At 50.4% G+C, this 27,709-nt stretch overlaps 2 protein-coding genes across 5 annotated transcripts in view; one reads left to right on the top strand and one right to left on the bottom strand.

Annotated features, from left to right (window-relative positions):
- LOC102167823 (uncharacterized) overlaps positions 1-27,709 on the top strand; it is a 770,457-nt gene that overhangs the window by 656,551 nt on the left and 86,197 nt on the right. The gene's annotated exons all lie outside the window — the stretch shown is intronic.
- Positions 183-27,681, bottom strand: CXCL12 (C-X-C motif chemokine ligand 12). 4 transcript variants are annotated; one of them, NM_001009580.2, is given in 4 exon segments: positions 183-456; positions 21,019-21,105; positions 23,273-23,390; positions 27,548-27,681. In NM_001009580.2, coding segments are annotated over 4 exon segments (351 nt in total). In that variant the 5' UTR covers positions 27,609-27,681; the 3' UTR covers positions 183-371.

Below are 27,709 nucleotides of genomic sequence, written 5' to 3'. Positions count from 1 at the left end.
CTAAAAGTCACATGAGCTTGTTATAAAAAATGCAAACATCATGCTTTTTCTCTTTGCTGTTACTTTTACTGAAAGTAACATGGGTTTGCAATAGAAAATGCAAACATCATGGGAAAATAGAATCTGAAAATGTGAGCGTGTCACAGTCAGGGCCCCAGCAGAGAAGAGATGGCACACTCCGGTTAGGGTCATTTCCGAAGAGTTTAATAAAGGGACTCCTCACAAACGTGCAGACAGAACACAGAGGCACCTCCCTTGGAGAAGGGAGCAGGGAGGGAGCATTCACCAGATACAAAGTCAGGGAGCAGCCCTGGACAGAGTGCTAACCTTCCCTCAGCAGAAGGTTCCAGGAAATAAACATCCCGCCGTCCTCAGCTCCTGCTGGTGATGCCGACAGTAGTGCTGGCCAGGCTGCTTCCCAGGGCAGAGGTCAGGCCCGAGAGAGTGGGACTGGGTCTGGAGGGTGACAGAAGACATTCCACACAGTCCCCCAGAGTCCCATCCCATCAAGTAACCTCTGCTGGTGGCGATGTCTTTAAACACCGTCTTAGGATCGGAGTCCCCAGGACACTTACTAATCCTGGGTTTTTCCTCCCAACTGAAGCTCCTGCAGCCTGCTGCCCTCAAGTTCTGCAGGAAACTGAGTGAGTAGAGTGAGGTCTGCCACATACACTCAGAGAACCCCATTGATCGAATGTTAAGATTAATTAACAGAAGTGTTAAGGAGGAGTAAAAGGAGGCAGTGACACGGAGGCTGGGTCCACAGCGATGGCTGAGAAGCAGAGGGAGACGATGCCCGGGGCTGGGAGCAGCAGATGAGCAGGACACCCACCCCCACAAGGCTCAGGGACAAGTCCCCCCTCCTCCACTGCTAGACACCCCTCCCACCTCCATGTGCCACTCTCTCTCCACGTGCATGGAAAGCTCCCTGTGCAGGCTGGCGGGGCGGCGGCAAGGGCAGGTGTAATGAGGCGTGGCGGTCCAGAGGGCTGCAGGAAGCTAGTAGAGAGTTTGAGTTTGAATTAGTTTTTCAACAATCCCTACAGCTTTGTCCCAGGTCCAGAGCATAGGCTCGCTGTCGTCCTGTGGCCTGGATCTGCAGCTTCATATCCTCCTGGCCCTGTGAGAAATGCACCCCTTAGGGGCCACCTGCTATCAGAAATTCTGGGGATGCAGCCAAGAAGACTGTGTCCTAAGAAACACCAAGGCAATTCCGATCATCTCTCGAATTTGAGCGCCTCTGGTCCAGGGCAGTGATTTCCACCTTGAGGTTACCTGCAGAGCCAGAAAAAGTACTACTGCCTGGATCCCATCCCCAGACTCTGATTTCGCTGCTCACAGCCTGGGAATCATTGTCCTTGTGGCTCAGGCTGAGCTCCTGACCTGGGCCTTCCCCCAGGAGGTCTCTGCTGCCTCTAGATCTGCTTTTCATATCCCTTTGCTTTCCTGCATTTCTTTCACTAAGTCGTTTTGGATTTGTCTTCTCTTTTTTTTTTTTTTTTTTTTTCATCTACTCCCTGAAAATGGGTTAGGGTGATAATCTTCTGTCTAAACATTTACTGACCAAAAAAAAAATTTGCTTAAACAAGAAAGATACTTGCAAACAAATCATCTGTCTAGGGGTTTTTGTACAAGTATGTTAAAAATAGTATATTCCATTTTTTCTAATGCTTCAGTCTGTAGTCTTAGGGACTTAGAGTGTTCCACAGTAAACTTGCTGAGCTAAATTGGAGCTCCCGTCATGGCTCAGTGCTTAATGAATCCGACTAGGAACCATGAGGTTGCAGGTTCGATCCCTGGCCTCTTTCAGTGGGTTAAGGATCCAGCATTGCCATGAGCTGTGGTGCAGTTCACAGATGTGGCCCAGATCCTGCGTTGCTGTGGTTGTGGCTAAAGCTCTGGTTAGACCCCTAGCCTGGGAACTTTCATATGCTGTGGGTGCGGCCCTAGAAAAAACAAAAAAATTAAAAAATAAACTAAATTATTTTTGAAGCAAAATGAATACTATACTTTATGTTAATATATTAACCTATGTTGCAAATGTAACTGCATGAAAGTGTTTAGAGAAATATTAGCTTGCCACGTTATTAGAATTATGCTAGTTTGACCAATGCAAACTCCTCAGGGCATTGTAAGCAACAGCAATGAGGTACTGCTTTGTAAATGGTTAACAGGTGACAGTTTTACTGCCTTCCTTCTTGGGAGAGTAGGAAGTTAGCCTTTGGCTAAAGAGAAGGTAAACAAACTTGGACTTGGCCCTGTGAGGGGAGAAGACTTCCAGAGAGACAAGGTTGCCAGCTGCCCTTGGAGGGCATCCTAGCGGGGACGGCTGGGCTATGGTGTGAGAGTGCCTGGTGGAGCTGGCACAGAGGGGGAGAGGAGGACAGACCACAGACACAGACATATGTGACCAAGGAAATGGACGTGATGCAGAGATCTGTGGGGTTTGGGGGAAATTGGGTGGAGCAGAAGTGGTTATCCGAGAGGCATCTTGGTGGAGGGGAGGGTCCAGCTGAAGAATACATAGAGCCATGGGGTGGAAGGTCTGGGGGGAGGCCTCGAGCAAAAGAAACATGCATTTGAGGACCCTGGACAAGGCAGGAGTGAGATGTGTGATTGAGGATGGAGAGGGTTAGTGGGGATGGATAGGGAGTTGTGGGAAGTTCTCAGAAGGTTTCAAGTGAAGGAGTGGTAAGATCCAGGCAGAGTACTTTTTTTTTTTTTTGTAAATAGCTGGACCCACAGCATGTGGAAGTTCCAAGGCTAGGGACTGAATCCAAGCCACAGCCTCAACCTGCGCCAAAGGCTGCAGCAACACCAGACCCTTAACCTACTATGCTAGAGCCGGGGATCAAACCTGTGCCTCCACAGTGACTGGAATGGCTGCAGTCAGATTCTTAACCCACTGTGCCACAGTGGGAACTCACAGGAAGAGCATTTTTATTTAGTGTCTACAATGAGTTCACATTTTATTGAGGACACATGGGAACCCCAAAGCAAGGTGAAGCTGCTCTTTCTGCTCCAGAATCCAACACGTTGCTACCTTTGAGATACTTGCCACTCTTCAGTGAGGAAAGACATTGAATCCAAAATCCTAAAGCATTCAAGACCATTACAAAGGCTTTCCTCACATCGTTTAAAATTAAATGTCTAATATTATTTTATAAATTGTTTTCCTTTCATCCATTACAACTTTTGTGTGTGTGGTTTTTTCCTTCAGACTCTTCTTAAATCTCTGCACGTCTTTTTGCATCATGTATGATCTCCACTCGTCACAGTCAGGGACTCAAGTAGCCTCTTTGCTCCCTTTCTGGATGCTGGGCAGTGCAAAGGTCAGAGAACCTGTCTTCCCCGGCCCTACACTTTCCGGACATGCCCAGAGTCACAAATCAGGCTGGAGTTGCTGCCAAAGGCTGGCCGCAGCTCCCTGACTCGTGCAGTTTGGGTTGGCTGGGTCCCTGAGATGGGCTTTCACATAAGCGTCTTTAGTTCCTGCCACAATTCCCAAGCCCAAACCTGCTGAAGATGCCCTTTTCTGTCTTGTTTTGTTTCACTTTGATGCGAGTGGTGTGAGCAAGAGAACAAAAACAATGGGGAAGATGCATTTCATAGCTGGAAACCTCACAGCCTTGTCCCCCTTTGGTCTGGTTCCTATAAAACAGCCCACAGTGTGCACTGGGAGAAGAGGAGATGCAAGCTGTTTCCCAGCTGCCTTGGGCATTTCTTTGTATCCTTCTAAGCCACCTCTGTGTGGGGACCAGGTTGGGGGGAGTGGCTGAGGTTGAGGGGTCCCAGTGGAGGGCTCTGTCTTATTTTACTTGAAAACTGTTTTTGATTGTTTTATTTATTTATTTATTTATTTTGGATAGGAGGCCATCTGGCTGCTCTGAGAAGGAGTCCATCTTTGTCACACTGGCAAGAGGTGGTGCTGGGGTCCCCTGGCAGGACAGCTGGTGAAATAAAATGTCTGAAGCTGGAATAGTTGGGGATGAAGGGCTAAAATTGGGCATTTGAACTCCAGAGAACATATATGTTCAGGGCGGTGGCAATCCGTGGTTTGTGAGCCCTCAGCCAAATTAAGAAATGGTAAAATCCAGATGAAAGTTTTTCTGTTCACAGGTAAAGGAGCAAATGTGATTTTTAGAGGTGCCCTGTGTGCTGAAAACTCACAGGGATGGGAGGCTCCTGGGTCCGGCCCAGAGCTTGGGTGTCCCAACCCTGCAGGTCAGGGAGCTGCAGCCCATGGCAATGACATAACCTCCCGTGTTCATTAAAATATTCTGTTCACATGTAATTAAATTTCTTGCAATAAGTGAATGGTGGCCCCAATGTGAAGGCTTAGGAGCTGGACTTTTCCATGGAATTGGGCAGAACTGGTGACTCTTGAGGGTAGACCCAGGGAACAGGGCCTAAAGCCCGGGATGAGTGGGAAATCTTAGAGGAGGGCTGAGCTAGGAGTGAGGGGGCCCTGAGGATGGGTCTGAGACTACAAACAGAGAGCTGCCTGGGGATGGGAAAGGGAAAGGAAGTAATGGGCTGAGCCCCAGGTGGGTGTACTGTGGACCTGTGCACCCTAAGGTCAAGGACAGAGACTAAGCCCACAAATTGGGAGCAATTCCTAAACCCTGGCTTCATGAGAATGTCCTGCCCTGGATATTTCAGAAAACCCGGGTCACCCCAGCAAGGATGCACTGGGAGACAGGCCTGGGGAAAAAGCCCAAATAAGGGGGCTTCTACCCTTTATTCAAGCCTGGCCTCTGGCAAAGGAACAACCTCAGCAGAGACAGTTGAGGGGACAGTGGTCACCAAGAGCATCTGGGACTTCACCAAGATAGAGATTTGATTCTAGATGGAGGAGAAGGAGGCAGCCATGAGAAACAACAGAGCCTCATGTTTGCAGGGTTTGAGGGGCAAAGTCAGGGAGGGAAACCCCAATTCAATACCACACCCCCTGGCACCTTAGCCTCAAATCTCCCATCACTAGCCATCAAACCCATACTACTCAAAGAATGGGATGGATCTGGTCCGTGTCTGCCTCTGCTTCTGGGTGGCCCTGAGCAAGTCGCTCCCTTTCTCCTGGGTGTGTCAGGCGGATGAAGTCATAGATCTGGAGCAACCAGTCCTGAGTCTGGCACATAATCAGCATGTGGGGAGACTTAGCGGGCATCGTTCTTGTCATTATTATGCCTGTTACTCTTTATCAGCCTCTGCTCTGGCATCTGAATGGCATCACTGACACCCTTGGTTGCCCAGGGGACTATGTCCTATCCTACAGTTTCCCTCTTTGGGAATCTTAAAGTTCAAGGCTGCCCCTTTCTGGGACTCAGGCTTCAGGCACTAGCTCATTGTGGCTTCCTGGGTGCAGACCAGGCTGGGAGAAGTCAGCAGGGGCTGCATGAGCTCCACACCTTTGGAACTGAAAAGGCCCAATGGTGGGGATTTGGCTCCCACCCTCCTGCCACCTGAGAGCATGGGCCTTGGCAACTGCTGGGAAAGTATTTTGTGGGTTAGTTATGATTTTGTTATTCTAGAAAAGCCTACAGTTATTTAGGAAAGAAAAATAAAGTAGCTATTTGCTGTAGACTGTAATTGTAAATGCATTCTGATTTTAGAAACATAAGAATTTTTGTTAGGCTTTTATGAAACCAATCAAATCTAGCCAGAATTTGCTCAGCATTTCTTCTAAATAGACTTGCATTTAAGGTCCGGACACACCCTTGGGCCCCACAAGGGAGAACCAGATCTGAAGCCCAACAGCCACTGCCCACCACCTCTGCCTGGGGTGCTGTTTTGCAAACTGCAAGGATGGGTCATCTAGGGCCTGGGAGCCAAACGTCCTAGGATCAGATCTGGCCTCCCAGGGTCCTGGGTCTGACATGTCAAGGTTCCGTGACCATCTTATACCTCAGTGCCAATGGCCCTCACACGGGAATGAGCTGGTCTCTCGTGGGACTGTGGGGCAGACTAGAAGCCTGTGCTTAGAAAGTATTGCAGCGGGCCTGGCAAGTACAGTCTGCTTGAGAAGTGTCAGCAGGATGGAAAGCGCTGACCAAGGTGTTTGTTTGTCTCCACTAGGAACTCTGTCCTGCCCTCTTAAGGAAATGCACAGTGAATGCATTAGCCTACAGCTCCCCTTGGCCTTCTGAGCAGGGGGCGGCCACACCCCTGGCTGGGCAGGTGATCTGTCAGGAGAAGAACTGGAAGGAGCTGGTCTCTGGGCAGCCTGGTTCCCAGGTGTGGAGGCCCAGGCATGGCACTGGGGGTTCCCACAGTGGCCGGAAGGACAGCCACCCCCCAAAGCTCAGGAATGTCCAGAATGGTTGCTTCCTCATGGCCTACAAGCCCATGTGACCTGAGCTGATATTCCCACATTGAGAAAAATCCCTGGGAAGAGGCTGGGACAAGGTGAGAGCCTGTGCCTGCATCTGGGGCCTTCCAGAATGACCAAGACCGGTCACGCCTTCCCTTGAGCAACCTCCATACCTGCAGTGCAGAGCTTGGTACCCAGTCCTCGCCACCACTGACCCTTCCTTAGCTCTCGGCTCCTCGCCTCACCTCCTCCCCAGAGGATTGGCCATCCCTCCCAGGTATGGCTACCAGCATCTGTTTTGGCCAAGCCAGCACCACCCAGGCACATTGAGGACTCCACCTGGGCAAGGCAGCAGGAGAGGCATGGGGAACCCTAGATGTGAGGCAGGGAGTCCCCAGGGCTCTGGAGTTTGGAATCCCTCCAGTCTGCCACTTCCCACTTATGTCCATTTGTGGAAGGACAAAGCCTTGGTTTCCTGTAGCTGATCCCTGCTGATTGTTCTTTTCTGCTTGCTATCACTGGAATCGTGTTCCTCCAGGGCCCTGGCTATGTCCTAAGGTCTGGCCAGCCATCCACTGCCCCAAGTTAGGCCTGTGAAGAAACACCAGCAGAGGAGATCTCATCCCCAGATCTCATCCTGCGCTGGCTGTGGCCAACTTTCCCCCCATTCCCCCCATCCCCCGGCTGCAGAGCCCAGCCTTACTGGGCCCCAGCCCAGCACTGACCACCTCTGTGTCTGCAGAGGGAGTGCACGCGGGTCCCCACAGAGGGGAGGAACACTCAAAAGGAGGCACATCTGGGGAAAGGGATGATTCTTTAATTTGGACTCAAAGGGAAAGAACTGCGATAGTTTTTCACACCGTAGGGACTCTGGGGTAAGAGTCAATCACAGGGGATTCCAGAGAAGTGACATGTGTGTGACCACGGATGTATGGACATCAGAGTGAGATGAAGTTAGGTCCAAATAATGAGTGACCAGTGTACCCTCGGGTGCACAACTGAATGCACAACCTTGTGAGGTGAGCATTGCTAGCTTTATTTTAGAGATGAGCAAAGAAAGGGTCAGATGTGTTACCATCCTGTTGATTTATCAGGCAGTCATTCAAATAATATTTCTTTAGTACCTTCTATGTATCAGCCACAAAGAGTAATTAATTGGTGAAACAGACCAAGCCCCTCTCTTCCTACGTGGTATTAACCCCTGTGGGGAGGCATTCAGCAAGCAAGTAAATAGGGCTGTGAGGGGAACATGCAAGATAAAGTGGCCGCTGGGGCGTGTGTCAGCGAGGGGCTGCTGCACAGGATGTCTGCCAACGCTTTTCTGACAAGGTGATGGTGATCAGAGATGGAAGGAAGGGAGGAGAAACCATGTGGTTTATAGGCAGAGACCACCAAGTGCAAAAGTCCTCTGCCAGGGGCAGTCCTGGCCTGGTCCAGGGAGAGGAGGCGGGTTTGGCTGGAGTAGAGAAGGGTAAAGTCGAAGAGGGGACAGGGGCCCGTAGGTGTAAAATTCTATTGGCCATTGGAAGGAGTGAGTAGGAGTGACATTGGCAGACACTGTGACAGGCCACACTTGCTGCTGTTGAGAGGTCACTGTAGGGCATGATGGCCACCAGCTAGGGGGATAGTGTAGGGGTTCAAGTAGGATACAGATGTGGCTTGGATCAAGGTGGTAACATGCGAGCTGACTGGGTTCTGGACATAGTTTGATGGTAACTAATTGGGTTTGTTAATGGCTTAGCTGAAGGTTGTAAGATAATACAGTAAGTCCAAGATAACTGAAGGCTTTGGCCTGAACAATTGGAAGGAATGGAGTTATTTGCAGATTTGGGAATGAGAAGGTTGGAGGAAAGTGGGAATTAGGAGTTTCATTTTTCATATGGTAAATTTCATAGGAGGAGCTGAATTTATAAGGTGGGAGTCCAAGAAAGAGGTTGCTGAATTCCCTAGCCTTGACATGGTGTTCAAGGCCATCGAGAGAGTGAGTGGGTTCACCTGGTCTTAAGAAGAGCATCTGAAGACTGAGTCCCAGGGTGTTTTTGTCTAGGTGATGTCTGGAGGATGAGGGGGAAACAGCAAAGAGACACGAGCAGGCATGAAGCCGAAGAGATAGTCAGGAGTGGTCTCCTGAGAGCCAGCCAGAAAATGGTGATCTGTGATGTCCAGTTATGCTCAGAGACTGAGGAAGCAGAGAAGTGATAACTGACCATTTGGTTTCCCAACAGGGCTCTGTGGTCCCCTGGACAAAGAGCAGCTCTAGTGCAGTGAGTGCAAGGGTCAAAGTTCTACTTGGAGTGGGTTCAGGAAGGAATTGACGGAGCATAGGCAAGGAGGTACTCGTGGGAAATAAGGCAACTCTTCTGAGGACTTTTATGTGATGAGAAACAAATACTGCAGAAGCTGTAGGGGGACATAGGGGTAGAACATACAGCATAGAGGCTGCTTTTACTTTTGCTTGGCTTTTCTCTCCATGGGAGCTATTGGAGCATGTTGGCATATTGTTGGAGACAGCGAAAGATTTATGGTGCAGGAGACAGGGAGGTCACGAGAGATGTCCTTTTGCAGCTAAGAGGCCTTGGGCTCCACTTCCAGGTGAAAGTGGTGACAGTGAGTATAGAGGGCACAGGCCGTGGATCAGAGGGGAAGCTCAAGGAAATTCCCTCCTTTACTTCTTCCTTTTATTCTAACATGAAAGCCAGACCATCAGCTGAGAGTGCAGAGGGAGAGGGGGATGAAGATTGAAAGAGAGAAGAAAGTGTGGTATAAGCATGGAGGAGAAGGAGGAGCAAATGGGATGGGGTAAGTGAACCAGCATCCCTGCTGCTCTAAGGACTCACTTCTGTTAAGTAACAGGAATTTAGAGAGACCAGGCAGTGGGGATATATTTTTTTCTCTGAGCTCCATTCAGCCACAGAGGTGTAGGCAGGCGCGGTGTGGACTGAGTTAGATTTAACTGGGGAAGGGTCATGCAGCAATTCACAGCCACTTGCTTTCACTCCAAAATCTAGGGCTCCTCCCATGCAGCCCAGTCCCTAAGCACACCTTGCCACTCTACCCGCTTCCGTCTGAGTCTACACTCTGCTTTGTTTCTGTTTGGTTTCATGGGCCAAGAGGTAATTGTAACTAATTTGCTCTAAAATGAGTGTTAACTCCTAAAAATGTAGCAGTGCAAACTCCCTGGAATTTGAGGTTAGCTCCAGTCCCAGGTAAGACTGGAGGGCTTGGGTGTGGCTTGCCCTGGAGGCTGCTGCTAGGGTCTGTTGATGCTCTGCAACTTGGGGACATCAGCTCACACATCAAATGTTTGTTAACCACCCACTATGATGAGAATTCTTCAAAGCACAGAGAACAAAGCTCCTCCGTCCCAAACACACATCACAGAGCCTACAGGGGTTGCCTGGGGATGGACTGCTCTCAAGAATCCATTGTCCACTTTGTTCTTCTCATTGGATACACAGCCTATGGGTGGACCTCAGTCTCCCCTCCACACAGCTGGGGCTGGGCTGGAGCTCTCTGCAGGCTGACGTTATGTTGGGCAGGTTGGTTTGGTGCTGGTGAGTGCCTTCAGGGAGGGAGAGTATGTAGGTCCTAAATAGAATCTGGGTATAGAGGCTTAGGGGATGCCTCTGGGTCTTTAATAACCTTTTTTTTTTTTTTTTTTTTTTCGCTTTTTAGGGCCACACTCACGGCACATGGACGTTCCCAGGTTAGGGAGCTCCAGCTGCCAGTGGCGGCCTAGGCTACAGCCACAGCAATGCAGAATCTGAGCCACGTCTACAACTATACCATAGATCATAGTAATGATGGATCCATAATTCACTGAGCAGGGCCAGGGACTGATTGACCCCACATCCTCATGGATACTAGTCAGATTCATCTCCGCTGTGCCACAATGGGAACTCCTCATCAACATTAATAGAGTAGCAGGTACAGGCCTGAATGCCCTTTCCTTGGAGTTCAAGCTGACTTCAGAGAGAAGGCTCAGACAAGACCCTGAGGAGTTTGGAGAAGGATCAGGGTGTTCCTTATGCAAGTGCCAGCTGAAGGACAGAGCCTCAAGGCTCCCTGCCTACCTTGCCCACTTGACATAATTGCTTCTAGTGATGGTAATTTGGGTGTAATTAGCAGAAATCCTCATTCTAGCTCTCAAGGGGGATTTATTTGGAACACATGGAACCCAAGGGCAGGGAGTGTGGCTGGACCTCCCCAGCCACATCTCACCTCCATCTAGAGCCACCTGCTCTCTCACCCCCCTTCTCCCTTTGAACCTGTTACATCCAGAGGCAGCTCCCTCTGCTTCTCTGTCTCCAGCTACCTACACTCCTGAGAACAAGGTTCTCAGTTTTAGGCACAGAGAAAGCCAAAGAACCTCATGAGGTCTGAATCACAGCTCTGCACTCCTGGGACAGAAGACTGGACCAGGCAACCCAGGTTAGGTGTCCAACCACCCAATTGCTGTGCAAAGGGCACCCCTTCATCATGCTTCCCAGCTGTGGAAACCCCATCCTCATGGGGGCCCAGCCCTTTCCAGCTACTTTTGTAGTTTGTGCCCTACACAAGGGTGCAGCAAGGGAAGCGAGGGGACTGGAATCCAGCTCTCTCTGCCCTCATGCCGAGCTCCCCATGGGAGCTGCGCCTCTGCCCTGGCAGAATAAGCTCCCATTTCTAACTCACAGTGGGATGCCCCATGGCCCACAATGGCAGTCTCCCTGGATCAGCAGATCCCCCCAAATAATCTACTTCTCTCAGGTCGCAGCTTCAGCACTTGTTTTCAGGGCCTTGATGGTGCTTTAAGCTTCCCTAACCCCTGGCTATACCCTGACCTACCCGCACCACACTTTACCAAGAGGCTCACTTAACCACAAATCAGGCTCCCCAGACTGCAGGCTCAGTGAAATCAAGGGACAGGCGGGCTTGCTCACCACAGTAGGTGTACCACCCAGTCCCCAGCCTGGTGTGGCAGGTGTTAGTGGCTGGCTGAATGAGGGCCATCCGCTGTGTAAAGCACGGTAGGCCATAGACTTTTTTTTTTTTAATGCAGTGTCATTTGGAAAAGTCAACATCCTTCTGGAAAATTAACCAGGTTGTGAGTCCTGGTGGTAGGATAGTGGTGGACTGTTCTGGAACTTAGCACTGCATGGGCATCAGGGCACCTATAAGATCCAACCCTCAGGCTTCTCCCCATCTGTCAGTGAAGAGGGAGAAGGTAAACTCTTAAGGTCACTTGTAGCTCCAGCTGGTATCAGAGCTTTGCAGAGGGGCTAAGCAGAGGCAGGTAAGATCTTACTCTAGTGCTGTGCTGCTGACCACAGGAAACAGCAGAGGGAGGGAGGAAGCGAAATGGCTTCCACACACGCTCTACCCCAGCCAAACCTCGCAACTCTCAGTGATACTAAGCTCCAGTGTTTATATGGGAGCCTGCGACTCAGACGTGTCTGAAATCACAGAGTGAGCAGAGATAAGACCAGGATTCAAGCACTGGTCTGCCAGTCCTCACTCCCACGCCTGTCCCAGGACACCACAATGCTTCTTGTGGTGGCCTCCCCAACCCTTCTTCTTCCAGCCCATCTGCAACTTAGTAACCACATGGCAGCCACCCAATAAATAAGCTGATGGTACTGAGCACATAAGCGACATGCGCATGTCTAGGCCAATGGGCAAGAGGGTCTGGAAGACAGAACAGTCTGGACTCGAGCATTTGGGTCTTTCATGCTGGCCTCTCCTTTCCAGCGGGGTTGGCTGTGGATGAGAGAATGGGGTAGAAAGTGAAGGGTGACCTCTATGAGGTCAGTATCCTGTCCAGAGGGCTCAGCTCCTATTCCCAGGGTCCAGGGCAGTGCTGGCTGAATCAGCCACAGGACAGAAAATACAAAGGGTGCTGAGTCCTTGGCCATGCCTTCTGCTAAGCCGGAGAAGTACAGAGTGGAGGGTTCCTTCCACAGAGCTGACAGGTAAACACCCAGGCCCTTGGGCAAAACCACCCCTCTGGAGTAGAAGGCTGACTTGCCTTTAAGAAGGGATTCCATCAGAACTAAGGACATTCAGAGAAAAGGAAGTACCTTTCCCTCTGCTAAGGATGCAGGCCAGGAGAGGCAGTTATGCCCCCAGAATTCTGGCCTTCGATGAGTGTGATTACAAAGGCCTGTTTTCCACTAACTGTTGCAGCTAGGATTATATAAACCCTCTGTGCTGGATTTGAGGAAGAAAAACCAAGGATGGAGAGTTCCAAATGGTAACACTAATTTCAAACCGTTGGCGCTACGTTTGAATACATGTCTTTATTAGGAAAATTATAAGTGCATATACATCTTTTTCATTGATATGACTTCAAAGTAGAAATTGTTTCTCAAAAGGAGTTGTTACTTGTTAAAAAAAAAAAAAAAGCACACTGCATACAGGAAGCTGCCTTCTCCTGGACCATTTTCACATTATGTGGGAGATGCAATTTAAACAATACAAAATACAGTATTTCTCACATTTAACACTGAACCCATCACTGCTCAGAGACTGAGAGTCCAGCGAGGTTGCAGAATAACAAGTTTTGTGTGGGAATTTTCAACTTGGCAATGTCAGTGATCTCCTTAGGGAACTTGAAGGTTTCTAGGGAACATGTCCCCAGGCTGGGGCTCCCTTGGAATGGGGCAGGTGAGATGTGTAGAGGGATCAGGACCCCCCCACACTTCTCTTCCAGCTACAAAAGGCTCCACCACCTGGGAAAGGCAATGCACTGGCAGTCAAATATCCCATGGTGCTAATGCCAGGCAATAGTCAGAAGGGAGAGGTCAAAAAGGAGCCAATGAAAAGGCTTGGCAGTTCTTGGACTTCACAGAGGAGGGACTGCAACCTTTTGCTACTCAGGCCCTCTGCTCAAAGCTGACCCTCCTTCCTCTGGAGGACAGGCAGATAAGCAAAGGGCCTCTTCCTGAGCCTCCTCGCTGGGGTCTCAGCACCTGGCCGGAGCGGGACAAAGAACAGTGCAAACAACACGAGGCACAGATTCAGACTCAGTCTGGAGTCTTCCCTGCCTGGGTCCTGGATGCAAAGGCTGGTGGTGGAGGACCACCCTAGGGGCTACAGGTAGCTCAAGGGAAGGTCAGGTAGAGGCAGCACTGGACCAGGAGGAAGAGCTGGGTGACCCCTAATCAAAATCTTGCACTGCACTTGTATTTTGAAAGCAAAGGGAGATCAGGAGAGCCTTTTCCTTTGCAAATGGACTATTTAAATGCATATTTACTTTAGCTGGTCAGTCTCCACTAGAAGCAGATTGCTAGTAGAGGAATTGTCACACAAATTATTTTCACTGCAGTTTCTCCTTTTATCTATTTTTCCCCCTAGGGGGAGAAACAGAAATTATTCTTTCCTTAATTATGGTCAAGATTTAGGGCCCTGTGAATTTAATTGGAGAAAGAGGTTGAATGGCTCTGGTTCATGGGTTCCAGGGGAAGATGCTTTCAAATTTTCCTTGAGATTTTAAAATATCTTCAATTACTTGGAAAATGACCCTCCCACTGAAAATTCCATCATTTCATGGATAATTCAGGAGCTCTGTAGTGACAGGTTAATTTCAAAAGAGGGTTTTGCAACCAGTTCTGTATCTCTTATAACTAATAAATGTCCCTCCATAGTCTTTTTTTTTTTTTCCAATATAACAAAGCTGGTTTGAGGATGTGAGTTTGTGGTTGATGGATTTGCCGTCTGCCATGAAGATCCAATTTAAAGGAATATTTATGGAAATGCTTAACACATGTTACTGATAACCCAAAGGTTATTAAATCTAAGAACACCTACAATTTCAGATCATTTTACTAGAATATACTTTCTGCATGTCAATGGATACATTTTCCTGTTTTGCCCTTCTTTTTCTTTTTTTGTTTTCCTACTTTCTTAATTTAAAAAAAATTACCGGAATCTTAACCAGAGGGGAAAAGTATTAATAAGACCAAATGAAAAGCAAAAGAAGCAAAAACCCCTCCAGTGCTGACCTTTTCAGAAAGTAAAAATTTTAAAATGTTTGAAAGCCACTGTTCTCAGGAAAGGGAAAACACCCTAAATGTCAGGATTTAATTTTAAGCTACTTTCCCAACCAGTGCATCCTTTTCTAAAAGGAATGCCCTGTTCGACATCCTGGAAGCACAGAATGATAGTGCCATTGTGCAAGGTGAGAGGCCATGGGGTTGTCAAGTGGTGAAAAAGGTTAGATTTTAATTGGGAATGAATCTTCACATCCAGGATTGATTCCTTTATGGATCGGGCTTTCAAACCCCCCCCAAAAAAAGTAGAAAATTCTTTACTTGATATTCCCCAAACAGTGCTGACACCAGGAAAACAAAACTCTCTGTAATTCTGTGATACCAATAATTATAGAAGTCTTGAGGGACTGCATCCTCGGAGGTCCATACTGCTGCAAACCGAATTCCCTTGGGCTCTGTTGATATCCCCATGGCTTTGTGACCAAGGTTCCATGCCAAAGGATCACAGCTCTAATCAGAAACCTGGTCAAAGGCACTGGGGGTGGGGGCATCTCCTCCTTCTCAGCCTTTGCATCTCAGGAACTGACAGCGCATGCACCAAGGACACTGATTTTGAACAAAAACAAAGGATTGGACAACGGACAGTATTTCAAACAAGACACAGATGTGCACAGTGTTTTCAGGACTGGGTAACACGAGACATTTTGATTTGCTTCTTGGTGCCCAGTTTAAAGTAAAGCTTTGGTCTTGAGAGAGTCCTTTTCCGGGATCATGGAGACAGTCTTGGATACACATGACGATGGATGAGAGAGAGAATGATGGGAAGGACGTGATGGGATGCAGAGGAGAGCTCAGGACGAGGGCTGCATCTCACTCTACCCTAGCCTCACACTTCTGCCTGCCTCAGTTCAGGGGGGCCCTGCCTTGCTCACCAGAGAGGCTGACCCTAGCTCTCACCCTGGGAAAGGGTGAAGCTCCTGCCTGGCCCCCTGGAACCTATCCCCCTCCCACCCCTTGCACAGGGCAGCCTCCACTAGGGTCTACCCATGCTGACTGGTGCTGACACCTCCCAGTGGCTCTCCACCCTGGACATGGTGATGCGGGCAAGGCTCCATCAATCTGGAGTTCTGAGGTCCCAGCCTGCACAGCTCAGACAGACACAAAACTCAGGAACCTCTGGCCAGATGAAGGGTTCCGTGCGAAAGATATTATAACAAAGCAAGTAAAATAATGGCCTTAGTCTATGTTCCTATCTGTCGCCAGTGACACTGGATAATCAAACTAAATGAGAAATAAACACCATATATTTGGCTACATAATCAAATGATGAAAGTAAGGCAAAATGTGCAAGACAAGGCCTTTGGCAATGTATTTGGCCCTGCCTGGGTGCAAGGGGCAGCTCTAGGCCCTTCCTAACACTGGTTTCAGACCTGGGCTCCTACTGTAAGGTTTCCTCAGGCGTCTGACCCAACCTGCGCCTCTCACATCTTGAACCTCCTGTTAACAAGAACAGAGGGAGACACCATTAAGGCGGGTTCCCGCACGGGCCAGGGGCACGCCTGATTTCCAGATCGCAGTGGTGCATCCCCCTTCCGAAGCCCTGAGGAGGTGGACGGAGTGAAAGAGACAGCATGGCTGAAGCAAAGGATGGATGTGAGGCGGGAAGGGGAGAGGGAGGTGGCCGCAGCAAGCACAGGGTGGGCGGACGAACGAGAGCACGGATGGCGTGGCACAGCGGTCACACGACAGGATGAGGCACAATGCCTTGGCCCAGCAAAGATAATGAGGCCAGGACTCACATGGGCCCAGCCCCGGGACTTGTGGGTGGCGTGCACAGTGGTCCTGGAGTTGGGCACCCTGGAAGGGCAGCACTGGGACCACGCATGGGCACCTCAGCAGGCACGTGAACGCTGTTTAGTTATTTTCAACTCACAACCGAACTTCAGTCCCGCTCTCCAGCTCTTCCACGGTGACCTTGTCTTCAGCAGGGCTGAGGCTGTGCCCGCTAGTCAGATACAGTGAGGCCCCAGGGCCAATGGAGTCATGTAAAGACAAACAGGGGCTTGCCTATGTTTCTTAACGTGAGGCCAACTCTCTGAGTCCCCACAGCAGCCTGCGCTCTGCCAGGATGGAGAGTGGGGGTGATGCTGCCTCCCTGAGCAGTGCAGAAAGCAGTTTGTCACCTCAGGGAAGCAATAGCTTGACCCACGGTTGTTACAGGGCAAACAGCTCTTCCAGCACAGATCTGTCACCCTCTTTGGCACAGAGCTGTACTATTCCTTCAGTGCAGAAGAGACAGGGAGCTCGGGGCCACAGGCCTGATCCTCTGCAGGTGCTTTTGTAAGAATAGTGCTACCCGGCCATGGTCCCGCAGACCAGAGAGGCTGTTGGCTTCCACAGAAAGGAATGAAGCCCTAGGCAGCCCAGCAACCAGCTAGAGGCCTTCAGAGGCACCAAGGGCAGGATGAGGTAGGTGGGCAGCCAGGCACCTGGGAGCAGGCTGCCATCCCTGGGCTGGTGGGAGGGGCACAGGCCTGGGGAGTCAGCCAGATAAAGGGGATGACAATGGGACGTAGAAAGTCTTTGGCTACAGTGGCCTAGGGGGGCACTTCTCCAATTCCCTAGGCTGTGATTACAGAGGAGTGTATTAAAGCATGAGGAGGACACAGAGATCCGTGACCCAGGCAAGGACTCTGCGATTTCTTCTCCTGAAATCCATCTGCTCCATCCTCCACCCATGTCATCTTTCTGGATCCATGTACTGAAATTATAACCAGGGGGTCTGAGGTGCAGGTGAGTGTGTGTGTCCATGTGTGACAGCGGAGGGGAAGAAGAGTAGTTATTCGAGGTGTCCCTTTTCAAAGCACCACTGAAATCAGGGCCTTGCTCTCCCACATGGTCCCCCTCCTTCCTGTCCAAATTAGAGATGCTTGGCAAGTACTCTCAGCCGTAAATCTGTGTATGTATGTGTGTTGGGGGGCTGTGAGGGCTGAGGCAGCTGTGTCCCAGAAGCTAATCACACTGCGTCAGGCAGAAGGGGGGTGGGGACAGGCTGAGTCCCCAGAGCTGCAGGCCCTTCACACAGCATCTCTGCATCAGAGACCCCTAGGACCATTTAAAGAATCTACAAAGTGAATTGCCCTGCAGAGAGGTTCCCTGAGAAGCATTTCCACGGCCGCTCTCTGGGAATGCAGAGCTGCCACCTGCTCCCCCCACGTGGTCTGCAGAAGCCCACCTGTGCTCAGAGGTGGAGCTGCTCACACAGCCCTCAGGCCCGGGGAGGGGATGGCTGGAGAAGTCCTAGCATGGGAGGCAGAGTGGTGGAGGGCCAGGCAACAGGCACTTGGGGAAAGGTGTCAGTTATCACCTGCAAAGGGCATGGCCACAGCCAGCCCTGCCCTGCAAAAGGCAGTGCTGGGCAGCACTGGCAGTGGCAAATGAGAGGGTAGAAGGACATGCCCCTGAGATTGGCTGAGACTCCTGCCCCTGGGCTAGCAGACTGCTCGGTGCATAGGCCTGGCAGCCACACACTCACCTCAGATGGGAGTGCAGATTCTAAGTGTGTGGAGCTGTATGAGCTCTTTGTGGTCACGGGCCTTCCCTGAAAGGGAGGGAAGGGTAGGGTGAGAGGCTCAGCAGCCCAGGGTGATGCTGCAAAGAGACCCTGGACCACATTAGATGGATCCCCAGGCTATTCTGGAGCCCCAGGCTGTTCTGGATAGAGTCCTGAGCACACAAGCTCCATGTCACACACCTCAACCCCAATCTCTGCACAACTACTTTCTTAACTTAGCAGATCAGAAAGGGCCCTGAAAACCACATAGACACAGGAGCCAGTGTGGCCCCAGGAGAGGCAAAGCACTGCTCCCCCGTGAAGTCTGCAAGCCCGCCCTGGGGGCAGGGGGGGTTCTGCCCTGGAGGAGGGTTAGAGCAAATTTACAAAGCGCCGGGAGAGACAAGAGCAGAGTGCACTGTGGTCCATCTCGAGGTGGCAGATAACTAGTTTTTCCTTTTCTGAGCAGCCTTTCTCTTCTTCTGTCGCTTCTTTTTTCCTATCTTTTCTTTTTTCCCCACTTTTTCTTCTCTGCGCCCCCTTAGATAAAATTAGTAGAACCATTAATACTGTTGAAATAAACAAGAGTCTGTCTCAGTCTGCACAAGATTTAAAACTGGCCCGTGTATTTGTTTCACCCTGTCTTTAGTCTCAGGCCTGGAGGCCCCTGAGCAAAGCACTGTCACTACTTCATTAAAATAAATGAGACATTTCCCCCCATAACAAAAAATTTTAGACAGGCTTCCAGAACATGGATACCCGTGAACTGGTTAGAGCAGCTGCCAGTGTGCCAACTTGACCCTGGTTCCTGCCATTGCCTGAGGCTTCTAGCAGAGACAAGGACCTCATATCTAAAAGGGTGTGAAGGCACGCCCAGGGCCAGGCTGGACCCAGTCTTCTATCTCATCCCAACCTACTCTCCTAGGGCTTTTCTCCATCTCAGCGCAGAGCTGAACTCTGCTTTTATCTTAAAAATCTCTGCACTTCAAATCGAATAAATGCTTTGGAGGTTGGAGGCCCAAGGTTCCGGCGGCCATCCAGGAGAAGAGAAAGAAGGGAGTAGATCCCACCTTCTCCTTTCTGGATGCCCGTGGACACCCCTGGGAATGACTGGGATTGTTCTGGAGAGCAACGGAGAGAGCTGGTTAGCAGAATTTTATTAGAGCAATTTTATTAGAGCAATTGGCTCTTGACTGTCACATTAAAATGATTCAAGCTGAATGGTATTTAATGATTTATGGGGTAAGGCCACCTGTTCCTGAGAAAGCTTGATATTAACCATGGGCTGGAATTATGGGATTTTTACATGGGAAAATGTGAAAGTTGGATATTATGAGAGTTGAGTCTCTGGAGATTACATGGGGATGTTAGGAGAACCAAGGAGGAGGAAGGGGAAGAGGAATTAGTGAGTCAAATATTATTCTTCAGAAAACTAGCACCACTGCTTCCATTGGATTAAAAAAAAAAAGACACAAAAGCTTGAGTGGCAGATCTAATCTGCTCCTGAGCAAGGCCCAGGAGCTGTCACTCGCACCTGAATTTGGCAGAAGGGATGCAAGGCACCTGACCAGCAGGCCAGCTTATCTTCGTACATTCCAGAAATGTGTGTGAGCCCCAGGTCTGACAACTAATGGATTTTTATCTCGGGTAAATAAATTCCCACATACAGTAGGAGGCTTATACCATGAAACAATTAGCATTTTATTGCTAGTGCATATAATGTCACATTTGATACAATTTTAGTACAAGTGAAAAAATACACTGTGGCTAACATTAAAAAGCTGCAATCACACTGATATGTTATATATATTTCTTTACAAATTGCCAGTAGTTTACGATAATAGAGAAATGTAACCTACTGACATTCATATGGCTCCACTTCAAAGATATGAATTGTTTGACTATAAATATATTCTGAAATACATTTGTTTACTAAAGAAACATTAAAAAACTGTGCACGAAAATATATATAAAAAAATGCCTTGCAAAAAGTTACAAATACCACCAGGCCCATCTGTGGATCACATTTATGCATGGGAATTTCATCTTGCCAGCATTTCTGATTGGAACCTGAAACCGTGTTGTGGCTTCAGGAGGAGGGGTTAGTGGCAGGAGGCTCATTTATTCATCTGTTTTTTCACTTCTGATTTCAGAAACCTCAGAGTGTAGAGAACCTCCGTGGCATACATAGGCTTCAGAGGCAATCACAGTAACCAAATTCCTCAAAGCGAGCTCTCAGATTGAAAAATTGCATTTGATTCTGCAGACTGTCTTTCATGGAAAGGCGGAGATGTGATCTCATACCCCCAAGAGAGGGCCAGCCCCATTCTGGAGGAGGCCTGAGAAGGATCTCACAGAGGGCCTGCGGGGGAGGGGTGGGCAACGGGAAGAGGGCGCCTCAGGGTGGGAGCCCTGCGTTCACCCTCCCCCTACCGGGTGCATACAGAAACGGAGAGGCAGAAGCAAGATGAAAGCATGCTCTGAGAGGCAGGGAGAGGCTGGGAAGGACCCAGAGAGGGTCTCTGAGCACAGTCCCCAGTGATGGCAGTTCTACAGGGAGCCTGCCCATCCAATCACTGAGCTTGGAAGAGGAGGTGAAGGTCATGGCCATTCCCTAGCACTGGTCAGTACCTGCGCTGTCAATTCAGGAGGGGCGCCCCCTGCAAGGGCCGCCCACAGCCTTCCTCCCAACCTCAGTCTCTGGAGGAAGGATGTTTTTCTGAGCTCCCTGCTTGGCCATCACCTGACTGTGCTCAGACTCCCCAGGGGAGAGGAGGAGAATCTCCAAAACAAACCAAATACAGATCTTGAAGTAATCATCAATTTCAAAAAGGATAATGAGAATGATGATGATTGTGATGATCATGAGGGAACTGACTGGTAGGAGATGCTGTTGCGATGATACAATTTCTTAGAAAAACCCCAGTTATAAAACAGCCAATGTGAAGGGTACGAGGCATGGATGAATACACACTGTGATACTGTACCATATGCTATAAATGCAGTTGTCTACATGCTGGGCAAGCCTCACGCCCATCCCCAGTCAATGTGCTGCCCCCCAGGCACACCCAGACCTCACCATTCAGGCCTTCCTCCCCCACACCTGTGCCCTTTCATCTCTCATACTGGTTTAGCTTTCCTCAAGTGGGTCTAGTGGAAAGTCCTTTTTTGGTGGTTGTGCTTACTTGTTTAAAGCTTTCTCCAGGTATTCCTGAATCCACTTCAATTTTGGGTCAATGCACACTTGTCTATTGTTGCTCTTCAGCCGTGCCCTGCAAAACAGAAGAGGCCACAGTGTGCAGCTGAACGGAAGGGAGCACGGCTATGGCCTGACCATCTGCTCATCCAACACCCGGGTTGGGACCCTGCTGGAGCTGGGTGCCCCGCTTGGCAGGCTCAGGTTCAGAAGGAACCCCAGGTGTGCTGGGGAGATGATGCAGGCTGTGCTGCCAGTTTTGCCCCAGAGACCCAGAGATACTGGGAAGTGACAAAAGTGTATAAGGGGTCCATGGAGAATTCACAGAGGGAAACTTTGTGATGGCTTTTGAAGGATAAGTAGGAGCTGGACAAGTCAAGGGGGAGGAAAAAGCAAGAACAAATATGCCAAAGGGGGTCACAGCTGTTGTGGAGGAATTTGGAAGACAGAACTCTCCAGAAGTCTGTGGCCAGATGTAAGGGACAAGGAAGTGGGCCCTGATCTGCAATTATATTTATTTATGGGAACTTGTGGAGACTTTCAACTGGAGGGTGACAGAAGCAGATTTTTATTTCGATGGGTCATCTTGACAGTACATGACAAACAGACTTAGAAGTCAGCCTGGAAGGAGGAGACCTACAGAAAGATATGGTGCTAGTCTGGGGGATGGGGAGAAGGGCGAGGGCAGTGGGGGCAGGGACAGTGCAGGGGCCAGTGGGGCAGGGAAGAGGGAGAGAAATAGTGTAGGTAGTTTGCCAGCAAACAGTTTCCAGAGAGATTTTTGTAAGTTCACTGAATGACCATGGTCTCATGTTTTCTGATAGTTCCTACTGCACTTTCCTCCTGCTTCTCATCTCCACTCAGCCACCCTCCCTGAAACCTCCTGGAGGAGAACCTAGATTTCTCTCTGGATCCCTCTGGGTCCCAGGTAATCTCAAGCAGCCTGAGGACACCATTGCCCAGCCACTCAGGGTCTGTGAGGACAACTGCAGCCAGTACGGTGGCAGGGGGACACCCACGGGACTCTTCACACAGCCTGCCTGTTAAGCCAATGAGCTGTACAGAGAGGCATGGCTGGAAGCAAGGTGGATGGAGGTCCAAGTCTGGGTACCACTGTTTGTTAATGCTGTGTCTGCCCAGACAGATCTGGGACAGACCTGAGCTAGTGGGCTTCAACCTCAAGGTGGATTCTCTGGGCAAGGGAGCTAATCAGCAAAGGAGGCTGATGCTAGTTGACTTAAACACCTCTCAAAGGAGAGAGTATTTTATTATAAGTAAAAAAATTGAAAAAAAAGCATTCATCTTCTTGTGCCCTAAAACATATTGTAAATGACAAACACATTTAAGGCAGCCAAGGCTAGGAAAATAGACAAAGAAAATCAAACCTAAAACCAGTTGGTGTAGGGTAGAAAGCTGTCAGGTAGCTTTTGTTCCAACTGCTCTGTCCCCATCCTGCTGGGCCTTTTCAGGAGATGAGCTCTGCCTACGAGACCCTGAGTCTTACCTCCCCAGCATCTAGACACATGACTGAGCTCGCGGCCAGCAAGCATGGGGACACTGTGCAGGCACTGGATGGCAATGGATGGCCAAGTGTGGCTCCTTCCTGCCTGTGGCCCAGCCTCTTGCACTCAGGAGAGATCTCTGTGTCTCATGTATGTGTGATTTTGGTGTGTCTCATTTCCCACATGAATGCCATTGACACCAGCAAAACTAAACATTTGTGTGCTGTGTTTTAGAAAATGCAGTTAAGTGAGATGTTAACCTTGAGTTTCATGAAGGTTTAATGATGACTTCAACTGAATTTGGGTCTTATGAGTTTGTGCTATCTGATGAGGGATTAAATTAGGGCCCCAAAGCCCCGAAATTGGCAGGATGGACAGAACTGTTACTAGCAAAGAGCTGGCTAATTTGCTATATTTCAGCAAGAAGAAATTCTGGTGGAGCCCATGTTTCTCCAGTCTAAGGGCACATCCGAATGTGCTCCCAGCTCTTGCACGAAAAGGAAGAAGCTTGGAAAAAAGAGACAAGGGCCTGTGTGAGCACAGGACTGAAGGTTAGGGCACCAAGGATAAGAGTGGCTTTTGAAACCCCTGCCTGGTGGTAATGTCAGCTGCCTCTAATTAAGTCAAGTTCAGGCCCAGACACTTGGCACATGTCATTTCTCTAGCTGGAACAAATCTGCAGGTTAGACATCCCCATGCCCGTTAGATGTAACAGCCCGGGAGGATGATGTTCAGACTTACACGATCTGAAGGGCACAGTTCGGAGTGTTGAGGATCTTGAGATGCTTGATGTTGGCTCTGGCAACGTGGCTCTCAAAGAATCGGCAAGGGCATCTGTAGCTCAGGCTGACCGGTTTCTCTAGAAGAGGTTAACAAGAACCAGGCATCAGCTTATTATTATCCTGCCACGCCGTGCAGATACAAGTGGGTCTGGGTCTGCAGCCAAGGGGTCAGAGGGTGGAATGATGGTAGGATGGGGAGCAGTGGGAGGAGTCATGGGTGCATCCTGGCCAAGACCTTTTCCTTGTGCAGCACAGTGAGTTCTGAGTGGGCTCAGGCTCAGCTTCTAGAGGGCAAGAGGTCAGAAGGACCTCAGGAGAGCTGGGCCCTGGGAGGGAAGGGAAGTTAATATAAGAGCACCCCCCTGCTCAGGTGTCTCAAGATAAAGGGGCTTTTTTTTGTTTTGTTGTTGGCTGAGCCTATGGATGTGGAAGTTCTCAGGCCAGGGATCAAACCAGCACCACAGCAGTGACAATGCTGGAACATTAACCCACTAAGAGAAAATCACAGCAAAGAACTGTTTCAGTCCAAGGTGCTGAGGTTCCTAGTTCTTTTTAAATTAAACTCTCCCAGGGCCAACTGAGAAAGACTCCCCATTGGGGACTGGGGAAATGGGAGGAGGTGCAGGGCTGGGTTGCTAGGCTTGCTCTCTCCCTGCCCTCCCCCCTCCCCAGGAGCCAGGTCAGCTCCCCAGGGAATGCTGGGAATGCTGCCCTCCCCCACCTGCAGTCTCCTCTCCTCACATTTACCTTAAGCCCAGGCTACCACAAAAGAATCCCTCCTTGGCTTCCTACCTGGGAATCCCCAGAGGGCAGGCGAGGGCCCACCTTCGCCCTGCACTTCCAGAGCAGGGGGCAGATGTGGTTCCAAGGCCTGTACAGAGATGCTACAGCCTCCCTCCTGGGTCGGATTACAGCTTTGTTTGCCAATTCACCAATTTGCAAAATGCCATAATTGACACTCATTAGTGTAAATTAGCAAAGGGCTCCTGAGGAACCCACAGCTCACTCCGTAGGTCTAGAGTTGCAACCCCTGAGGGTGTGTGTGTGTGTGTGTGTGTGTACATACGCATGCGCATTCTCTGCAGATTTTTATCCAAGCCTTACTTAATACCCCAAATTATTTGAATTTGTGGATCCTTTCATCAGGGATTAAATGTATGTCTGAGAATATTTAGTCCAGAGGGTTTTTTTTTGTTTGTTTGTTTTAAATTTGCCTGTTTACAGAGCTCCCAGTGGTTCTGAAGTTCTGTACTTTGGGGCGAAAGAAACAAAGAAGCAGAAGGAATCTGTGAGTGAGGGACTTAATTTTCTTTTCTACAGACTGAATTCAGTTGAGGGGTGTCATGGCCTTGGGTACAGCAGGTCTATTTAGCCATCAAGTCAGGGGGAAAGCAGACTACATGGCCCCTCAGGACCAACCTGGACTCCCTAAAAACTAGGAAGGAGAAAGCCTGGCTTCAAGGTGCTCAGGGACTCATGACCCTGGAGAGCCTGGTGCAGCCTTCATCTTTACACCTGGGCTGAGTCCAGAAAGTTTCTGCCGGGCCTGGCTTTTAGCAGCTGCTGCACTGGGTCCCTGCAGGGGAAGCCAGTACTGCCCTGTAACCAGATCACCTGCGAAAAGGGACTCAGAGCTGGGGGCTGGGCAGCCTGGGTTAAGGAAGAGGAGAAATCTCCCCTCTCAGTGTCCTGTCTCTAGGCTTCCCTGGGAATTCTCAGGGGTCCTTCCAAGCTGAGCAGGACTGCAACATGCAGCCCGGTGGTGAGGCAGGACTGGTCCTAACCCCAGAGCAGCAAGCTGGAAGGTGCATGTCCCAACAGCTGCTGAGGGCAGTGCTGTGGTGGGTGGGGGCTCCTCCTCTCTGGAGTCTCTGAGAAGCTGTTCTGACTCCATTAACCAAGCAGCGGAGATCAGGCCAGAAATCAGAGCCCATTCTGAGCTCAAAACACAAGCTTTCTCTCTTTCTCTTCTCCCCTCTCCACCCCCTGGGATTATCCATTTCCTTCAAAGGCAATTTTTATTCCTGCTCCCAGGACCCAGTTGCTTGCCTGTCAAGTGGAGAATTTCAACAGGTTTTTTTAAAGGGACAGAGCCCAAGTGTTCTTACCAAGAGAGCTAGGTGCTGTGTCCAACTGGTGCCCTTCCTGCCAGCTTTTTGCCAATGTTTCTCACTTTTCCAACTGTTTTGGATATAACTCTGTGTATAGGCAAGAGGCTTGACTGGCCCAGATGTTACCCAGGGTCTGGGTGAACTTGGCTTCTGGTGAGTGTGGCTTCTGCTGAAGTTGGCTCTGGAACAGTCCTTCCACTCTAATGCAGAGACAGAAGCCCCCAAGCCAGAGCCAGCCCCTCCAACTAGGCCTGGGATTCTACCCCACCCCACCCCACCATGGGTTTAACCCCTGGAAGCCCAGGGCATCCAAGGAACCAGCTACTTGGTGGAAGGGAGGGCAGGAGCCAGAGCCATAGCCAGGACAAGGGAACTCAGCATGAGCACACAGGCTCCAGCTGGTTCCAAAATGCATTTTGGTTTATGCAGGCAAAGAGAGCCAGACCACCTCGGAGCCCAGGACCCAGACCTGACCATCCAGCTGCCAAGAGGGCAACAAAGACAAGCAAGCAACCAACCCTTCCCGTTGTCAGGAGGAGTCTGTGAATGTGGTCCCCACTCCTTCTGTGCTCCCCCCAGGTCAGCTGTGCCCAGGACTCAAGGTCCTAGGTCCCTGCATTCCAGTCATTTCTGTAGTTCCCCAGGGATGGGGGCAGCTAGAGGAAGCACCATTTCCTCTGACAGCAGGACGATGCAGCTCCCCTCTCCCCAAACCACTCAATTGTTAACACCTAAGCCAGAGTGTTCCCCATGATTTGAGGTGGGGAAGCAATGTAAAGACACAGGCTAGGTCAACTTTTTCGGCTTACAGAAAAATTCTAAATTGCCTTTGGTGCTGGTGGTCCCTTGGCAACACTGATCAGCAACATGCTATACTTTTAAAAAACAATTCCCAGGTGGTCAGCCACCAGCCACCTATAATGAAGCGGAGGTTTTCAGGCCCAACCTAGCCTACTGCTCCAGGAGCTCCAGCCCTAGACAGACCTTAGCTGCATGGAGCACTCAGTGTCCTTGAACCCTTTTGCAGGATTTGTTGGAAACATCCAGCCAAGAACACTCAGCATGGCCTACCCATGCTGACATGGTTTTGTTTTGTGTGTTCAGAGGCAACAGTTTATTTTGGTTTGCAGCAGTGGTATCCTGTAACAGGACAGTGAGATTTCTCTTAAGCCTCAAAAGGAAAAAAAAAGCTCTCTCCCTCTCGCTGTGAAACGGGACACCACCTTTCCCAGTGGCCTAAGGCCTTGGCGATGAAATTTTAGGGCAGCATTCACTCCGAGGTAGAGCACTTGCTTGGCTGGTGACAAAGGCGCCAGTTTGCAGGTGTGTTTGGGGGGTGGGTAGGCGCACGCATGACCCGGATGGTCCCCGGGCCCCTCCTGGCTGACCCCAGGAAGAGGCAGGGAAGGTAGTGCCTGGATATGCGCCCAGGTTCTCCGCGTCGCTACGGACCACGGAGCTGTACAGAAGCGCAGCCAGGCGGGTGGCGCAAACCCGACAGCTGCTCAGAACGCCCGCCCGCGAAGCCTCGTTTATGTGGGTGCGTGGAAAGGACGCCACGCAGCTGCACCCGATCGCATCGCCGCCACAAGCACGTCGCGATTGAAAAGCGCCCTCTCCAACACAAACCGCGGATCGCATCCCCAGTCCGGTGCATAGCGGGGCCTCTGAGCCCGTTGGATCTGGAAACCGAGCTGGGCGCGGGAAGCCACGAACTGGGAGGTGGGCGGTCAAGGGGAGGTGGGCCAAAACGCGAAGCTGGAGACTCTGCTCCCCAACTTCCCCCTCCAGCGCGGGCTCCAAACGCGCCCTGGGCGCACTGGCACCAAGTTATACTGCCAGACCTCGCTCTACAGCTTGCCGCAGATCTGGCGGCTGCTTCCAAATTCCGGGACCCGAGCCCGGCTGAAGGGCGCGAAGTTTCAGCGCCGAGGGTGCTACGACGCGGCTTTTGAACCCCGCATGCCGAGGGAGTGCGCCCCGAGAAGTGGGCCACCTCAACTTCCCCGGTGCACAGCGGCGCGAATTAGGTTCGCGCGGGACTGCGCGGGTACAGACAGGGAAGCCGCGGCCCGGCATGGAGTCCCACGCCTGCCCACGCTTCGATCGCCGAGGCCACTCACCATCGCTGAGGCAGAGCGCGGTCAGCACGAGGGCCAGCACGGCGAGGACCTTGACACCCATGGCAGGAGTAGGCGGCGAGCTGACGGAGGCCTGACACACTGGGGACACTGCAGCGGAGAGTGAAAGTGCGGCCGCAGGAGGCGCGCGCCGGGCACTTTAGA

This window comes from Sus scrofa, chromosome 14 (assembly GCF_054392235.1).
Source record: "Sus scrofa isolate SSC_HxYL_T2T_F1_AM1 chromosome 14, Sscrofa_HxYL_maternal_Yorkshire_Landrace_v2.0, whole genome shotgun sequence".
Taxonomy (NCBI): domain Eukaryota; kingdom Metazoa; phylum Chordata; class Mammalia; order Artiodactyla; family Suidae; genus Sus; species Sus scrofa.
The sequence above is the reverse complement of the archived record's forward strand: the minus strand, read 5'-3'. Positions and strand labels throughout refer to the sequence as shown.